The following is a 17,948-nucleotide window of genomic DNA, read 5'->3' as shown; positions in this document are numbered from 1 at the left end:
GGCGTTCTTAGGCAGAGGTACCACTGTACTGGTTTCAGCACCCATTCCACTGTAACCTTTACAACAGGCATTTCATTACGAATAGGTTTCGGAGTGCAAAGTCTTAATTATCAGGACCAAGAGAGAAAATTGTACAAAGATTAAGGGATAAATGCAATTGGGAAAGCCAGCCTATCAAATATGCTGCTCAAAGATCCACTTATTCAAAATTGTTAATGCGGTAAATCGTTTGCTAGTCTCCCCCTACAGCAGGACCAAGGGGCAGCTCAACTATTTTGAACTAAACCCAATGATACAGAGCAGTATCATAATAACTCTTCCTCACTTCTCTCAAGTCATGTCATGGGTGTTATTCAGTTTCATTAGGGAATTCTGGAAGTTGAAGTCTACAAGTCTTGAGGTTGACAAGGCTAGAATCCCTACATTATACAGTTCTAGAACTTTAGATGAAGTATTGTATGTATACACATTATGTATACATACAGTTACATTACAGTCAGCATATGAATTTGACCTCAGTTTAATGTTCTGCTCACTATTATTTCTGAACTCAGTAATTAATTTTCTGTATCACCAAATCTTCCTATGAGTTCTCTACAATCTTGTCACGGAAGAAAAAAACAATTATTCTTCCAGTCATCATTCAGCCATTTTTATTACTCTTTTCAAATTCCTTTGTTTGCAAGTACCTTTCCTAAGAAAGTCCAGGTTTATTGTTGCAGGAAATACAAAACTAATGAAAAGACATCATTACCTTCAAGAAAGGCACAAGGTATGGTTGAGGTGAAGAATTCAGTTCCCGGTACAACCTACTGGTGAAGTCTTCTGCTTCAATCTTTCCATCCTATGAAACAGATTAAATTAAATTAAACAGTAATTTTATTAATTCAATGAAATATCTGTTTGTTTAAGGGCAACACCTTATGAACTTTACTAAAATGAGAAAGGGACTGCTGGATAAGTCAAAAGTTGGGGCGGAGGAGAAACCTGTAACAGTTCTTGGCAGAACACTTGGGCCACCACAGGCATTGGAAGGAGTGGCTCCTAGAGAGCCTCCGGGGGGGATAGGGGAGGACGTTTTTGGCTTCTAGAGAGCCTCCGGGGGGATGGGGAGGACGTTTTTGGCTTCTAGAGAGCCTCGGGGGGTATAGGGGAGGACGTTTTTGGCTTCTAGAGAGCCTCCGGGGGGATGGGGAGGATGTTTTTGGCTTCTAGAGAGCCTCGGGGGGGATAGGGGAGGACGTTTTTGGCTTCTAGAGAGCCTCGGGGGGTATAGGGGAGGACGTTTTTGGCTTCTAGAGAGCCTCGGGGGGGATAGGGGAGGATGTTTTTGGCTTCTAGAGAGCCTCTGGGGGTATAGGGGAGGACGTTTTTGGCTTCTAGAGAGCCTCTGGGGGTATAGGGGAGGACGTTTTTGGCTTCTAGAGAGCCTCGGGGGGTATAGGGGAGGACGTTTTTGGCTTCTAGAGAGCCTCCGGGGGGATGGGGAGGACGTTTTTGGCTTCTAGAGAGCCTCGGGGGGTATAGGGGAGGACGTTTTTGGCTTCTAGAGAGCCTCGGGGGGTATAGGGGAGGATGTTTTTGGCTTCTAGAGAGCCTCGGGGGGGATAGGGGAGGACGTTTTTGGCTTCTAGAGAGCCTCCGGGGGGATAGGGGAGAACGTTTTTGGCTTCTAGAGAGCCTCCGGGGGGATAGGGGAGGACGTTTTTGGCTTCTAGAGAGCCTCCGGGGGGATAGGGGAGGACGTTTTTGGCTTCTAGAGAGCCTCCGGGGGGATAGGGGAGGACGTTTTTGGCTTCTAGAGAGCCTCGGGGGGTATAGGGGAGGACGTTTTTGGCTTCTAGAGAGCCTCCGGGGGGATAGGGGAGGACGTTTTTGGCTTCTAGAGAGCCTCTGGGGGTATAGGGGAGGACGTTTTTACCCTCCCCCGGCTCCAAGGAAACCTTTGGAGTCTGGGGAAGGTGAAACAGGAGCCTACTGGGCCCACCAGAAGTTGGGAAACAGGCCAGAGGGCCTCCAAGGGATGAGGGAAGGTATTTTCACCGCCAAGAAATTATAAAAGATTTAGGATTAGATTTAGGGTTAGGGTTAAAAATGTAATCTTTAAACAATATTGTGATTTAATTTTTTTAAAAATGTTCTTCTATCCACAACATTGCTTAAAATTACATGATCTAAACCAGAGGTGTCAAATTCAAAGCCCGGGGGAATTAGATCTGTCTAATTCCAGGGCTGTCCTGGAAACAGGAAAGAGAGCCGGGGTGGCACAGCAGGTAGAGTGCTGTACTGCAGGCCACTGAAGCTGACTGTAGATCTGTATGTCAGCGGTTCAAGTCTCATTACCGGCTCAAGGTTGACTCAGCCTTCCATCCTTCCGAGGTGGGTAAAATGAGGACCCGGATTGTGGGGGCAATATGCTGGCTCTGTTAAAAAGTGCTATTGTTAACATGTTGTAAGCTGCCCTGAGTCTAAGGAGAAGGGTGGCATAAAAAGAGATGGATGAATGGATGGATGGGGGGAGGGAGGGAGGGAGGGAGGGAGGGAGGGAGGGAGGGAGGGAGGAAGGAAGGAAGGAAGGAAGGAAGGAAGGAAGGAAGGAAGGAAGGAAGGAAGGAAGGAAGGAAGGAAGGAAGGAAGGAAGGAAGAGCAAAGGACCATCCCGCATTGCTCTGCCAGAGAAAATGAGCTTCTTAGATCCTTTTTCAGCTGCCATGGTCTCGTGCAACCCCCGAGCTCGGGAGCTTGTTTTCACTGGCAGAACGCTCGGGCCACCACAGGCACTGGAAAGAGTGATGTCAAGCTGGCCACATGAACTCTGGCCACGGCCCCTCTGGGCCCCCCAAGGTCAAATACAACTCTAATGCGGCCCTCAATGAAACCGACTTTGACATCCCTGATCTAAAACCATGCTTGCAATAATTATTTGAACAGATCCACTTACCAGTAAGTTCTGGACTAGCTCTTTCACATTAGCTGCAGTTTCTGTTGACTGCCTTCCAGAAGAGGCCAGTTTTATTAGCGTTGAGAGAAAATTCTTGCATTTCTTCACATTTTCCATGGTTTCCTATTGAAACAAATAAAGATAAAACAGGTCAGCTTTAAAAAAAAAAAAAAGTCAAGATAGGGAAAAAACAGGCTCTGAGATCTAAAAGGGTAACTGAATAATCAGCTTGAGGAAATGGGCATAGCTGCATTCAGCTCTTTGACCCTCAAACCATTTGTAAAGATTTGACATGAGTAAATTTAATAGTAAACAACAAAAAGAAACCCCTCCATGGGCATTTAAGTCATTATACAGTGATACCTTGTCTTACAAACTTAATTGGTTCCGGGACGAGGCTCTTAAGGTGAAAAGTTTGTAAGATGAAACAATGTTTTCCATAGGAATCAATGGAAAAGCAATTAATGTGTGCAAGCCCAAAATTTACCCCTTTTGCCAGCCGAAGCGCCCGTTTTTGCGCTGCTGGGATTCCCCTGAGGCTCCCCTCCATGGGAAACCACACCTCTGAACTCCTGTGTTTTTGAGATGCTGCAGGGGAATCCCAGCATCGCAAAAATGAGCGCTTTGCTGGCAATGGAAGTCCAGAGGTGGGGTTTCCCAGCAAAGGGAGCATCAGTGAAATCGCAGCATCGCAAAAACACCGAAGTCCTCGAAACCCCACCTCTGGACCTCTGTGTTTTTGCGATGCTGCGATTTAACTCAGGCTCCCCTCGCTGGGAAACCCCACCTTTGGACTTCCGTTGCCAGTGAAGTGCCCGTTTTTGTGCTGCTGGGATTCCCCTGCTAGGATTCCCCTGCAGCATCACAATAACATGGAAGTCCAGAGGTGGGGTTTCCCAGCTGCGGCGGTGGGTTTGTAAGGTGAAAATAGTTTGTAAGAAGAGGCAAAAAAATCTTAAACCCTGGGTTTGTATCTCGAAAAGTTTGTATGACGAGGCGTTTGTAAGACGAGGTATCACTGTATTTCTTTTATAAAATTATCAATTGGAGATTTTGCTTATTCATATTTTAGTGAAGAATTCCACACCCAAGTATTATTTATTATTATTATTATTATTATTATTATTATTATTATTATTATTATTATTATTATTATTTATTATTAGATTTGTATGCAGCCCCTCTCCGGAGACTCGGAGCGGCTAATTAGATTAGTAACTTTTATATTTGCTCCTATTGGCATTTATAGCCTCACAACATTCAGGTAGTCCTTGAATAACAACTGTTTGTTTAGTGTCTTTTCAAAGTTGCAGTGTGCTGAATAATGATTTATAACTTGGTCCTCGCACTTACAATGATAGCAGCATCCCCCAGATCAAAATTTGGGCGCTTAGCAACCAGCGTGCATTTATAATAATTGCCATGTCGTGTAATTGCCATTTGCCAGTCAATTTCAAGCAAACACAGTCAATGGCAGAAGCATGATTTGCGTAACAAATTAAAACCCACCTCTGTCGTCAGGCATGGGGGAATTGAGACTTTCCCTTCCCCCTAGGCTTATAAAATTTATGCATGGTATGTCAGTATGTTTGATTGGTTTCTTAAATTGGGGTTTTAAATTAACTTAAATATTAGATTTATTTACATTGTATTATTATTGCTGTGAGCCGCCCCGGGTCTGCGGAAAGGGGCAGCATACAAATCTGATAAATAAGTAAGTAAGTAAGTAAGTAAGTAAGTAAGTAAGTAAGTAAGTAAGTAAGTAAGTAAGTAAGTAAGTAAACAAACAAATAAACAAACAAACAACTGTGGGGAAACAGGTCATAGGATCGGGTGCAATTCACTTAACAACTCCTTGGTTAGCAACAGAACTTTGGTTTCCAATTGTGGTTGTATGTTAAGGACCACCTGAATTAGCAACTGTAGTTTCATACTTCTAAAAGTATGTCATAGTCTACAGCAGTGGTCCCCAACCTTCTGGGCACCAGGGACTCATTCTGCGAGAGAGGTTTTTCCACGGACCAGAGGAGGTATGGCTACGTGCATCCTATGGATGGGGCTTTGCTTGTTTGCGCGGCCCGGTTTCTGGCATGCCGCGGACTGGTATCAGTCCATGGACTGGGTGTTGGAGACTCCTGATTTTACCAATAATCTCATGTATTTGAGGATTCTGTTCTTTGTGAGTTAACAAGATGTGTCTTTTTGGCTTGCAGCAAATAGCAATCAGCGTCTTACTGTGGCCGCAGTGGAGGTTGCTGTGGCTCCTTGCACTGTCCTTTGAGGGGTTCCAGTCTGCACAGCGGTTGCTGTTCCTAACGCTGTTGTTTGTGCAGGACTACCCAGCACAATTTGAGGCTGCAAGACAAAGATATTAGATTAGAGGTGGGGAGGGAGAAGAGGAAGGAAGAGAAATAAGAGCGAATTCATTACAATCAGATTGTCTTCCGTGGTCGATCTCCCAAAATAGATACTGCTTTTTAGACGCTGTTTTAATTCTGTTTAAAAGAAGGACCACCAGGTGGCACAAAATCCCATGCATTCAACTGAAAGCCCTAGAAGTGGATTTTAAAAAGCGCTGCTTAAAAAAAAGAGAAGGTGGTAGAATTTGCACACAGAAGTATGTAAGTCATTGGTTACAGCTCACTGTTAGAGACACTAGTTTCAATTTTGCTTGTTTCTACTAAATCTGCACTTCTATTCTACTAGTTTTTCTCATCATTCCTATCACCCATTTCCTCCCATGTTGACTGTATGACTGTAACTTGTTGCGTATATCCTAAGATTTTTATTAATATTGCTTCTTCATTGCTTATTTGACCCCTATGACAATCATTAAGTGTTGTACCACATGATTCTTGACAAATGTATATTTTATTTTCTGTACGTTGAGAGCATATGCACCAAGACAAATTCCTTGTGTGTCCAATCACACTTGGCCAATAAAAATTCTATTCTATTCTATTAAGAATTCCCCCCAAATGTGGGTCTGCTGGGCAAACAAGCATGGATGAGACATTAATCATGGGTGGGGAAGGTGGGAATACTCTCCTATATCTCCTATAACTTTCTTCTATTCCTATATCTCTTCTTCTATTCTTTCATTGATATGTTCTATTACTATATCTTCTTTTCTATTCTTTCATAGATATATTTTACTATGAGTATCTCCTCTATAACCTTCATCATGTATTTTACTCTGTGTGTGTGTGTGTGTGTGTGTGTGTGTGTGTGTGTATATACACCCACTAAAACCCTCATTGTGTATTGGACTAGCTAGCTAGCTAACTAACTAACTAACTAACTAACTAACTAAATAAATAAACAAACAAACAAACAAACAAACAAATAAATGTTTGCTGCCACGTCCCAACAGTAGCCTTAAAGGGTAACCTTTAAGAACAATTTACGAAGGGAGGCACAAAAATGTATTGGGTAATTTAAAAGATATTATTTAAGGGAAGAACTGAAATGTATTTCCAGTTTCCTTTGCCTCTTCAATGGGTTTACTGCCTGACAACTATTAAAAGTCCAAATATCAGGAAATAACTTATTTACAACCATTTGCAACATTAAATAAATTTTAAAAGGGAGGTATCTGCAATGGAGAATGGATAGAGTCAAAAAGAGGACGGTGAAAATATTTACTGACCCCTCACATCCTGGACACAAATTGTTTCAACTCCTACCCTCAAAACGTCGCTACAGAGCACAGCACACCAAGAATGCCATCCCGAATGCCATCACTCTACTAAACAAATAATTCCCTCAACACTGTCAAACCTTTTACTAAGTCTGCACTTCTATTTCTACTAGTTTTTTCTCATCATTCCTATCATCCTTTTCCTCCCACTTAGGACTGTATGACTGTAACTTGTTGCTTGTATTCTAAGATTTTTATTAATACTGTATTGATTGTTTCTTCATTGCTTATTTGACCCGTATGACAATCATTAAGTGTTGTATCACATGATTCTTGACAAATGTATCTTTTTCTTTTATGTACACTGAGACCATATGCACTAAGACAAATTCCTTGTGTGTCCAATCACACTTGGCCAATAAAGAATTCTATTCTATTCTATTCTATAAATATTAAGTAGGCAATATTCATAAAGTGACAATAAACCCTGCATTAACCAGACACAGACAGACAAATCCAAGTTTGTTATTTCTCCCAAAGGTGTTCAAGCTTGTAATCTATCAGGAATATTTTCTGCTGAGCTTTATCTATTGTGAACAATATTAAAATGTAGGATCTTATGCTATCTAAATCATGAGGCTTCGTGATTTACTGTAATTTTAAAAGTAAGTATCTAAGTGGGGTTTCTGGAATATTACTTCCAATGTGTGTGGAATTTCAGCTGTAAGAAGATAACGTTACAAATCTGAGATTGCATTCCAATAAAGTGTCCAAGAATCCGACCAATAAATCTTACAAAGTTTCCAATGAATCTACTTGTTCGCGATCCACTACTATTTCAAGAAGTCATAGAAACATAGAAGACTGACGGCAGAAAAAGATCTCCTGGTCCATCTAGTCTGCCCTTATACTATTTCCTATATTTTATCTTACAATGGATATATGTTTATCCCAGGCATGTTTAAATTCAGTTACTGTTAAGTCACCTGCAATCCTTTGTATGTGGCTTAATAGCAAACCCATTTTGTACAGTAGGACTCACCCATCTTTTTGAGAGAAGGTCCGTTAATCCCAGCGACCGATAAGGTCCCACAAAGTTGGCCTTCTCCGGGTCCCGTCGAGTAAACAATGTCGTTTGGTGGGCCCCAGGGGAAGAGCCTTCTCTGTGGCGGCCCCGGCCCTCTGGAACCAACTCCCCCCGGAGATTAGAACTGCCCCCACCATCCCTGTCTTTCGTAAACTACTCAAGACTCATTTATGCCGCCAGGCATGGGGGAGTTAAGATATTCCTTCCCCCTAGGCCATTACAAGTTATGCATGGTATGTTTGTGTGTATGTTTGGTTTTATTATAAGGGTTTTTAGTTGTTTTATTAATTGGATTTCTACATACTGTTTTTATCATTGTTGTTAGCCGCCTCAAGTCTGTGGAGAGGGGCGGCATACAAATCCAATAAATAACAATAAATAATAATAATAATAATCTCCCCGAGGTGTCTTAGCAGACATAGAAGCCTATCTATAGAAATTCTCAGTCATCCAGGTCATTGTTGTTTCAAAGGTGTTTTTTCCTTGAGGAAGAAGACGACGTTTCGCTTGTCATCCAAGGAGCTTCAATAGTTATGGGGATGATCTATCCTTCCATCCCCCCACCCACGCAGCCCAGTCACAACTGATGAAGCGTCTTGAATGAGAAACAAAACATCTTCCTCCTCCTCCTCCTCCACTAGGAAAACACAGGCCAGTTGCCTTTTGGAAAAGCACCTTTGAGATATAGAGGCTCGTGTTGTTTGTAGGCAGTAATGAATAATAATGAAGTGGTGAAGAGCATGTGCTAGTTTTCTCATCTTCATTTGCTGTATTCAGAAAGATAAAAGCCACCCTAGCTGCATCACAGTACTTGGCTAATTGTTCCCTTCAGTAGAGTAGAGCAGAGAAAGAAAAGGAATAGGAATAGGAATACGAACAGGAACAGGAAGAGGGACAAGGATAGGAACAGGGATAGGGCAGGGTAGAGTAGAATGGGATGGGATGGGATGGAGTAGAGTAGAGTAGAGTAGAGTAGAGTAGAGTAGAGTAGAGTAGAGTAGAGTAGAGTAGAATTTAGAACAGAATTCTTTATTGACTAAGTGTGATTGGACAAACAAGGAAGGTGTCCTGGGTGCATATGCTCACAGTGTCCATATAAATGGCAATTAATAAGGTCATAGGTCATAATCACACTTACAACCATTAATCATAAGTTGCAAACAACAATGTATTAATCATAAGGAACCAACAGAAGTAGCAATATTTATAATATTATTGTGACAGTATCAGAAGGAGTATGAGCTGGCTTTAAAAACAAAAATAAAACCATTTACCTGGACGACAGGCGGCCTCTGTAACGTTGTTGTGGGTTGTACAGTTGTCTGTGCCTGAGACACTTGTTTGATTATAGTGGTTGGTGCTACCTGCCGAGCAATTATAGGAGTCCCCGGTGCCTGGAAAAGGTACATTCACCAAAAAGCAGTTAAATATGATTAAATAAAGGTGGAGTCACAAAATAATTTAGCAGAAGGAGGGGCAGGGAGAAGGGTGTTTTGTGAGACTTAAAATAACTTGTGTACTTTATTCAGCTGTCTCTCCTTCAAAGTATGCCTACAGCCTGATTCGGTCACTGCTAACTGCTATCTGATCTGTATTCATCATTTTGAAAACGTGGCTTTTGACATTTTTCACTGATATTTAAAAACAAACCTTTGCATATAAAAACCTGCCTGTGACTACACAATCATATAGAGTATTGCACTTTTGCAAGTTAATTTTTTTTCCCTACTGAGATTTCAGAGGTCACTTTTCACGCTAAATATAATCAATATAATAAAAGAATAATAAAAACAGAGAACCGATACATTCAAAGACACATTAAGTGTTATTGTGGTGATGAGGGCAAATATGGCTTGTGACAGTATTTTGTTAAGTTGTGATAATGTCACAAATAGGCTCTTTGATACGGTCTAGAAAAAGAGGATTGGAAGAATAAAGCCACCAGGAAGAATCCCACTCCACTAGGAAAACTGCAAATTTAAAAGTAAATAGAGAAGAGAAAGTATACCATGGCCAGTTACTGCTAGCAGACCTTTAGTATAATTCTCCTATTACAGTTGTACAATGCCGAAAGTAACATTTGGCAGCTTTATAAAAATGCTTGTTTGTTTAAACAAGCAAATATAGGTGGTTCTCAACTTACAACCACAAGTTGAACTGCAACTTCCATCACTAAGTGGGGCAGTCATTTAAGTGAATTGTATCTAATTTTATGTCCTTTTTTGATATGGTCATTAAGCGAGTCCAGCTTCCCCCATCAACTTTACTTGTTGGAAGCCCCTTGGAAAAGTTACAAATACAATCAGGTGACCTGCAATACTGCAATCATCGTAAATGCATGTGGGATGCATTTTGATCACGTGACATAGAAACATAGAAGACTGATGGCAGAAAAAGACCTCATGGTCCATTTAGTCTGCCCTTATACTATTTCCTGTATTTTATCTTACAATGGATATATGTTTATCCCAGGCATGTTTAAATTCAGTTCCTGTGGATTTACCAACCACGTCTGCTGGAAGTTTGTTCCAAGGATCTACTTACTCTTTCAGTGAAATAATATTTTCTCACGTTGCTTTTGATCTTTCCCCCAACTAACTTCAGATTGTGTCCCCTTGTTCTTGTGTTCACTTTCCTATTAAAAACACTTCCCTCCTGAACCTTATTTAACCCTTTAACATGACTATGGGGGTGTATAAAATATAAGGATTGGTCATAATTCACTTTTTTTTTTTACCTCTGTCACAATTTTGAACAGCCGTTAAACAAGTGGTGGTTAAGTCGAGAATTGCCTGTTTATAAAAACAATGCTAACCCCAAAATTGAAATGGCAAATTGCAAAGAGACCCTAAGAAGGTAATCAAAACGAAGCCGTAATTGGAGTAAAATTTGAATGAGGCGATGTGCATGATTGCTGAAATATTTCAACATCCAATTACGCAAAATCAAATAACAAAACCTTTTATGTCTTAAAACGTTAAGTGGGTTTCATTTCTGAAATGCTGCCTTGATTCTGAGACCCTAAAGCTGTCAGTTTGAGCTTGATGGACATAAAGTACTTTTCCAGGCTGCAAGAAGTGTGACCGCCTTAATATTAAGTAAGGATGCTATTATTTTATATTAATAATATAAAGGCTATATATACTCAAAGTGAAAACAGCTCAGGCACAACTGGGAAACGGCATAAAATCAATTATTAAACACAAAACTCTCAGCTAGGTACTTAAAGTGATCCACCCTAGCTTCCATTCCCATCTCAAATGCTTTCAACTGCTTGTGTCCCTGTGATAGGGCCAAATATCCCAGTACCTTTAAAATTTTAAATGGATTGATTTATATATTTTAAAAAAATATCAAACAAAGCATGCAAAGTTTTTTCCTTTATATTTCGCGGACATTTGAGGAAATAGTATCTACTTAAGGAAACTTGGACTGTTAAAGGATAAACATACAAATCAAAAATTAGTCCCAAACCCCCAAAAGTCAGGAAATAGAGCAGGATAATTTCAAAGTTCCTGATAGCAAGAACTTTGAAATGTTTGCAAACAGGATGTCCCAAACTGGCTCTTCTAATTATTAATTACTATTCATTATTATTCAATATTATCATTATCACTGAAAAGAAATTACAAGATAAATGGAATGGAAGCTTTGGTATCCAGGGATCACAAGCTTTTCCTAAGCAAGGTACCAGAAGAAAATCAAAATAATCTTTAAATAAAATTGGAAAATAAAACCTTCGAGAAGTAGCACTTTCTTTTCTCTCACATGGAAATTTTTAACTCTTTCATGCCACATTTTTTTAAAATTCAAAACTATATGCATATCTCATGGACTTCTTCATCTGTTTAGAAGCATATACAGTTCCCTTCACATCCTGCAACAATCTCTCTCTCACACACACACACACACACAAACACACATGGAGGCAGGGAGGGAGGGGGAGAAATTTTGAAGAGAGAGATAGTAAAGTAAAATAGGGGAACTGCAGCATTTATCATTCCTTTTAACTCCCAGGGTTATTTAAAATTGGAAGCAAAACAATCAAAACCAGGGATTATCAATATATTATTCTTACATGACAATATATAAGGTTAGTATGTCCTTAAAGACTGATGACAAGAGTGGTCATCTTGGAAGTTGTTTGACTTCCTTCTAAAAATTATCAACATTCATTAGAGTAACAAAAACCTTTAAAAGACCTGCACTCTAATGGCAGCAAGGAAAAACAGATGGACAATTTCTGTGTCAAAATCAAAACAGAGAGTGCTAGCCATAAATATAATCTGCTGGAGATTTCACATGCTGAAGGAGGTGGGATTTTTTCATACAATTACAACCAATAACAGCATTTATTCTCACACATAAAGTTTTTAGACATTTTGTAAACAGCCAACTCGGATATAATGTCAGCCTCCCAAGTAGACCAGATGGGAAACATGACAAAATGAGCAAATTCTATTTTATTATAGAGGCTACCTTAGCAGAATCTTGACAGTCTGGGACAAGGGTAGGCAAAGTTGGCTCTTCTATGACATGTCGACTTCAACTCCCAGAATTCCTGAGCTAGCATGATTGGGTCAGGAATTCTGGGAGTTGAAGTCCACAAGTCACAGAAGAGCCAACTTTGCCTACCCCTGGCTCTGGGAATACAAATCTCCCGCCATCTCTTTTTGCCTCCTGATTAGTTAGGACAGACTCTTTCTAAGTTTATTTCTCAGCCAGTTATTTAATTGTGGGCTCTTCCGTCTTTTATCTCAGCATTCCCTAGGCAGCCTCTCTTCTCCCCTGTCTTCCGAGGTCATTTTCGCATCCAATTACTGATACCTTTGACAGTAAGAAAGAATTTAAGGTGTTATTTTACTTACATTTCTCAGGGAACTGACCTGCACAGTCGAGAGCTGGACCGGAGAAGCACTGGTTGATGTGGCAGGGCGAGGAGTCATGGTCGCTTGAGACTGGGACTGTGCATGGGCTTGGGCTTGCATTTGCGCCAAAGCATGTTGCGGGATCATCAGTAGCTGGCCACTCTCGCTACGTACAATGACCATGCCTAAAAGAATACACAGAGAGCACCCATCAGAGTTGGTATGAGAGGGAAAATCAACCCCAGCAGAGAAAGGAAGATGCAACAAGCGTAACTGAAGGCACTAAGAGAAATTTATTTATTTATTTATTTATTTATCTATCAATCAATCAATCAATCAATCAATCTATTTATTGGACTTATATGCTGCCCCTCTCTGGATTCGGGGCGGCTTACAACATTTCAATAAAAAATACAATATATAACAACCCTGGGTCGAGAAAGCCTAGAACTACGTTGCCTAAAACACGACTTAAGTATTTTCCACAAGATCATATGCTGCAACGTCCTACCGGTCAATGACTACTTCAGCTTCAACCACAACAAAACAAGAGCATGCAACAGATTCAAACTTAATACGAACCGCTCCAAACTTGACTGTAAAAAATATGACATTAACAACCGAGTTGTCAAAGCGTGGAACTCATTACCGGACTCAATAGTGTCAACCCCTAACCCCCAACATTTCTCCCTTAGACTCTCCACGATTGACCTCTCCAGGTTCCTAAGAGGCCAGTAAGGGGCGTACATAAGTGCACTAGTATGCCTTTCGTCCCCTGTCCAATTGTCTTTCCTTTATCTCATATATTATATATATTTTCTTCCTTTCATATATCTTCTCCTCTATTTTCACTTTTATCCTTATATATATATTACTTCGTGTTATTTTCTTCCTATGTATTTGTGTATTGGACAAATGAATAAATAAAATAAATAAATAAATTAAACACTTCTAATCCAATTAAGAGAAATAATTAATTTAAAAATTATCTTTAAAAAGCTAAACATTTAAAAATCAAGCATTCACATGCATACTACCACATCCTACACATTCGCTGGGCAGCCCCAAGTAGCCCCAAGCCTGACGGCATAAATGCGTTTTCAGATTCTTACGAAAGGCAAGGAGGGTGGGGGCAGTGTGAATCTCTGGGGGGAGTTGATTCCAGAGGGCCGGGGCCCCTACAGAGAAGGCTCTTCCCCAAGGTCCCGCCAAACGACATTGTCTAGTTCAGCGTTTCCCAACCGGTGTGCCGCAGCACACTAGTGTGCCGCGAGACATGGCCAGGTGTGCCGCCAAGCTCCAGCTGGGCGGGCTGCCGGTACTTCCGTCCTGGGGCTCCCGCTCGCAGCTGTCCCCCGGCTCCTGCTCGATGCCGCGGTTTTCGGCGCTCTCCTGCTGGGCCCCAAAGAAGGAAGGCAGGAAGAAGGAGAGCTCCATTCTTCGCGCCTTTTTCCCGCCTTCCTTCTTTGGGGCCCAGCAGGAGAGCGCCGAAAACCGCGGCATCGAGCAGGAGCCGGGGGACAGCTGCGAGCGGGAGCCCCAGGACGGAAGTACCAGCAGCGCCCCACCCAGCTGGAGCTCCTCTGGTGTCGACGGCAAGTGTCCTTTGTGGCCCGGCGGGAGGGCACTGGCGATGGGAGCGGGGGGGGCCGCAGCGGCCGCAGGCAGTCGCAGGGAGATGGCGGCGGCGAGAGGGAGCGCTCTCTCTCTCTCTCTCTCTCTCTCTCTCTCAGCTGACTGCAAGCGGGAGCCCTGACGGTGGCGGTTGGACGTTCTGCTAGACGTCGTACATGCTGGCGCTGCGGGCCTGGCATATACGGTGTCCAGCAGCACGTCCAGCTGCCGCCGTCAGGGCTCCCGCTTGCAGTCAGCTGAGAGAGAGAGAAACAAAGAGAGACATATAAGAGAGGCAGAGAGAGAGAGAAAGAGAGACATAGCAAGAGAGGCAGAGAAAGAGAGACAGAGAAAGAGAGATAGAGAAAGAGAAAGAGAAAGAGAGACATAGCAAGAGAGGCAGAGAGAGAAAAAAAGAAAGAGAGACATAGCAAGAGAAAAAGAGAGACTTAGCAAGAGAGGCACAGAGAGAGAGAGAAAGAGAAAGAGACATAGCAAGAGAGACAGAGAGAGAGAGAAAGAAAGAGAGATAGCAAGAGAGGCAAAGAGAAAGAGACATATAGCAAGACAGTGAAAGAGAGAGAGAGAGAGAGCAAGAGAGAGAGAAAAAAGCATGAAAGAGATAGCAAGAGAGACAGAGAGAGAGAGAGAGCAAGGGAGGGAGAAAGACATAGAGGAAGGGAAGGAGGGAGAGAGAGAGAAAGAGAGCAAAAAAGAGAGGAAGAAAGAAAGAGGGATGGAGAGAGAGAAAGAAGGGAAGGAAGGAAAAGAGAGAAAGAGGGAGAAATAGAGCGAAAGGGAGGAAGAGAGAGGGTTTTTTTGTCCACACTTTTCTTTAGCCCGCCCCCCCCGCCCCACCCCGCCCACCCTTTCAGTGTTCCCCAGGATTTTGAAAATATGAATAATGTGCCGCGGCTCAAAAAAGGTTGGGAAACATTGGTCTAGTTGACGGGACATGGAGAAGGCCGACTCTGTGGGACCTAACTAGACGCTAGGATTCGTGCGGCAGAAACGTTGGTTGAGTTTTGATTAAGATGCGAAAAGAGGTAACTTGCCCTTTGAACAATATGCTTCACCTCATAATTTGCAAGCAAAAGGCATTTATGTAGAAAGGCAGCATACAAAATTTATTTTGACCCAGTTTCAACGAAGATTAAAAGCTGCTGGACAGCTCTTAGAACAAACACCAGAAATTTTCTTCAACAAAGCTTCTGTTGATGCATTCTGGGTTTCAGTGAGCGGCAATATTGGTCGACAACCCTCTCAATCACTTCTCTCCTTTCGGCAGCAAAATCAGTTCTACAGTCATGTAAAAGTCATCACCTCGAAGCTCGACTACTGTAACGCTCTCTACATGGGGCTACCTTGGAAAAATGTTCGGAAACTTCAGATCGTGCAGAATGCAGCTGCGAGAGCAATCATGGGCTTTCCCAAATGTGCCCATGTTATACCAACACTCCGCAGTCTGCATTGGTTGCTGATCAGTTTCCGGTCACAATTCAAAGTGTTGGTTATGACCTATAAAGCCCTTCATGGCACCGGACCAGACTATCTCAGGGACCGCCTTCTGCTGCACGAATCCCAGCGACCAGTTAGGTCCCACAGAGTGGGCCTTCTCCGGGTCCCGTCAACTAAAGAGCCTTCTTTGTGGCGGCCCCGGCCCTCTGGAACCAACTCCCCCCAGAGATTAGAATTGCCCCCACCCTCCTTGCCTTTTGTAAGCTACTTAAAACCCACCTCTGCCGTCAGGCATGGGGGAATTGATATCCTCTTCCCCCTAGGCCTTTACAATTCTATGCATGGTATGTATGTATGTTTGGTTTTTATATTAATGGGTTTTTAATCGTTTTTAACATCAGATTACTATTGTACATTGTTTTTATTGTTGCTGTTAGCCGCCCCGAGTCTCCGGAGAGGGGCGGCATACAAATCCAATAAATGAATGAATGAATGAATGAATGAATGAATGAATGAATGAATGAATGAATAAATAAATAAATAAATAAATAAATAAATATAAAATACATGTATGGACACCTACAACTTTGCACACACAAAAAAGACTATCTGAGAATTTTTTTTGTCTTGGAAAATTGCATCTCTAAAGAAGATGCCCAACCTAATAAACATGTGGAACATCTGTATTAACTGCAAAAATGACTGCATAAGATAGCGTTAAGTTGAGGAATGGTTGAAAAATCTTAATGGGGGACAACTCATTTGTTAGTATGTTAGATTTAAATTCCATTCTTCCATCTACCATACAACTCACTCTATTTTGCTGGTTTCACACCAATGTAACATTGTTTGTCTTGGATTGCTGTCCCACTTTTCCAACACTTTACTCACTTCTGAAAAGAGCAACTGGAGGAAAAACCTAACACTGAGCTTGGATTTATTCAACCAGCCTTAAAAGCCACCAGCCAATGAAATGCAAGTTTTAGAAATAGAAACACAAATTGTCTAACTTCTAAATTAATTTTCCATCGCAGTTTTAGTCACAAAAGTGGTTATAAAAACCATAACTGCCCTCCAGTGCATCTGTAACAGACAGTGCAGCAATGAATTATATCCCCAAAGAAAAATTAAAGCCTTCCATTCTCTGCTCAGCTTCATAGAGCTACTGACTTAGCTTACTTACTACAACAGTTATGGGCAGGGAGAAGAATGAAAAACTTTAAAAGTCCAGTGGCTCCAATTCCTAGGAGCAAAACTAGAATACAACAAAATTAATATAGTTAATTCATTTTAAAGGTAAACAATTTAAAATTGCCTATTTAATAGTGCGGGATCAAAACGGGAGACTTTTATGTGCAAAATAAACAAATATGCATCAATTTTTCCAGTTCAATTTTCATATCATTATGTTCAAGCTACCAATCCCACACCAGGTTTAGTAAAATAGAACGCATTTTGCAAGCAAAACTATCCATAAATTGAAAAACAATTCACAAAAACGGGGGGGGGGCGCATTTTATCAGCAAAATAAACCAATAAATATTAATTTTTTCATTTCAATTTTCATTTCAATGTGTGCAGAAATGTTCAAACTTGTTTCCAAGTGAAAAAAGCTTTCAAAAAGACCAAATATAAGTACCTAAAATGATCAATTTGCGGTCCGGGTCAAATAGACCCGGGAACATAACATTAGGGAGTTTTATCGAACAGAACTGCAGGGTTAAAAGTGTGCTCATTGATAAGATCTTCATTGAGTCTGTCATCTGCACCTCTATAACTGTCTGGTTTGGTGCTGCAACCCAACAAGACCGACACAAACTTCAGAGAAGAATCAGAACGGCAGAAAAAGCAATTGCTGCCAACCTGCCTTCCATTGAGGACTTGTATACTGCACGAGTCAAAAAGAGGGCAGGGAAAATATTTACTGACCCCTCGCATCCTGGACACAAACTGTTTCAACTCCTACCCTCACAATGTCACTACAGAGCACTGCACACCAAGACAACTAGATACAAGAACAGTTTTTTCCCGAACGCCATCACTCTACTAAACAAATAGTTCCCTCAACACTGTCAGACTTTTTACTAAATCTGCACATCTATTATCCATTCATAAATATATGTGTGTATATACATGCACAGTTGATAAAAGGTCACAAACTTGGCAGTACCCCAAAGCCTATACTATTAGCTTTATACAAACCACTGAAATAATTCAGTGATAGTTGATATAATAACAATACACACACACACACAATGTAATCTTCACACTAAGTGGATTTTTTGTTTGTTCTGATCCACCAGAAAGTTTACTAATTTTCCTGGAGAAAATCACTAAAGG

General features: G+C 41.4%; 1 protein-coding gene across 3 annotated transcripts in view; it reads right to left on the bottom strand.

Annotated features, from left to right (window-relative positions):
* Positions 1-17,948, bottom strand: part of TAF4 (TATA-box binding protein associated factor 4) — a 118,049-nt gene that overhangs the window by 46,003 nt on the left and 54,098 nt on the right. For 2 of the 3 annotated variants that reach the window (XM_070744513.1, XM_070744512.1), the window contains exons 3-7: positions 12,537-12,721; positions 8,943-9,062; positions 5,177-5,296; positions 2,942-3,064; positions 755-844 (exon numbers count right to left, since the gene is read on the bottom strand). In XM_070744513.1, the coding sequence (XP_070600614.1) occupies positions 755-844; positions 2,942-3,064; positions 5,177-5,296; positions 8,943-9,062; positions 12,537-12,721 (638 nt within the window). The remainder of the gene's footprint in view (positions 1-754; positions 845-2,941; positions 3,065-5,176; positions 5,297-8,942; positions 9,063-12,536; positions 12,722-17,948) is intronic. The other variant, XM_070744514.1, reaches the window with a different exon arrangement.

Source organism: Erythrolamprus reginae, chromosome 3, assembly GCF_031021105.1.
Source record: "Erythrolamprus reginae isolate rEryReg1 chromosome 3, rEryReg1.hap1, whole genome shotgun sequence".
Lineage (NCBI taxonomy): Eukaryota > Metazoa > Chordata > Lepidosauria > Squamata > Dipsadidae > Erythrolamprus > Erythrolamprus reginae.
This window is presented reverse-complemented; position numbering and strand designations above follow the sequence as displayed.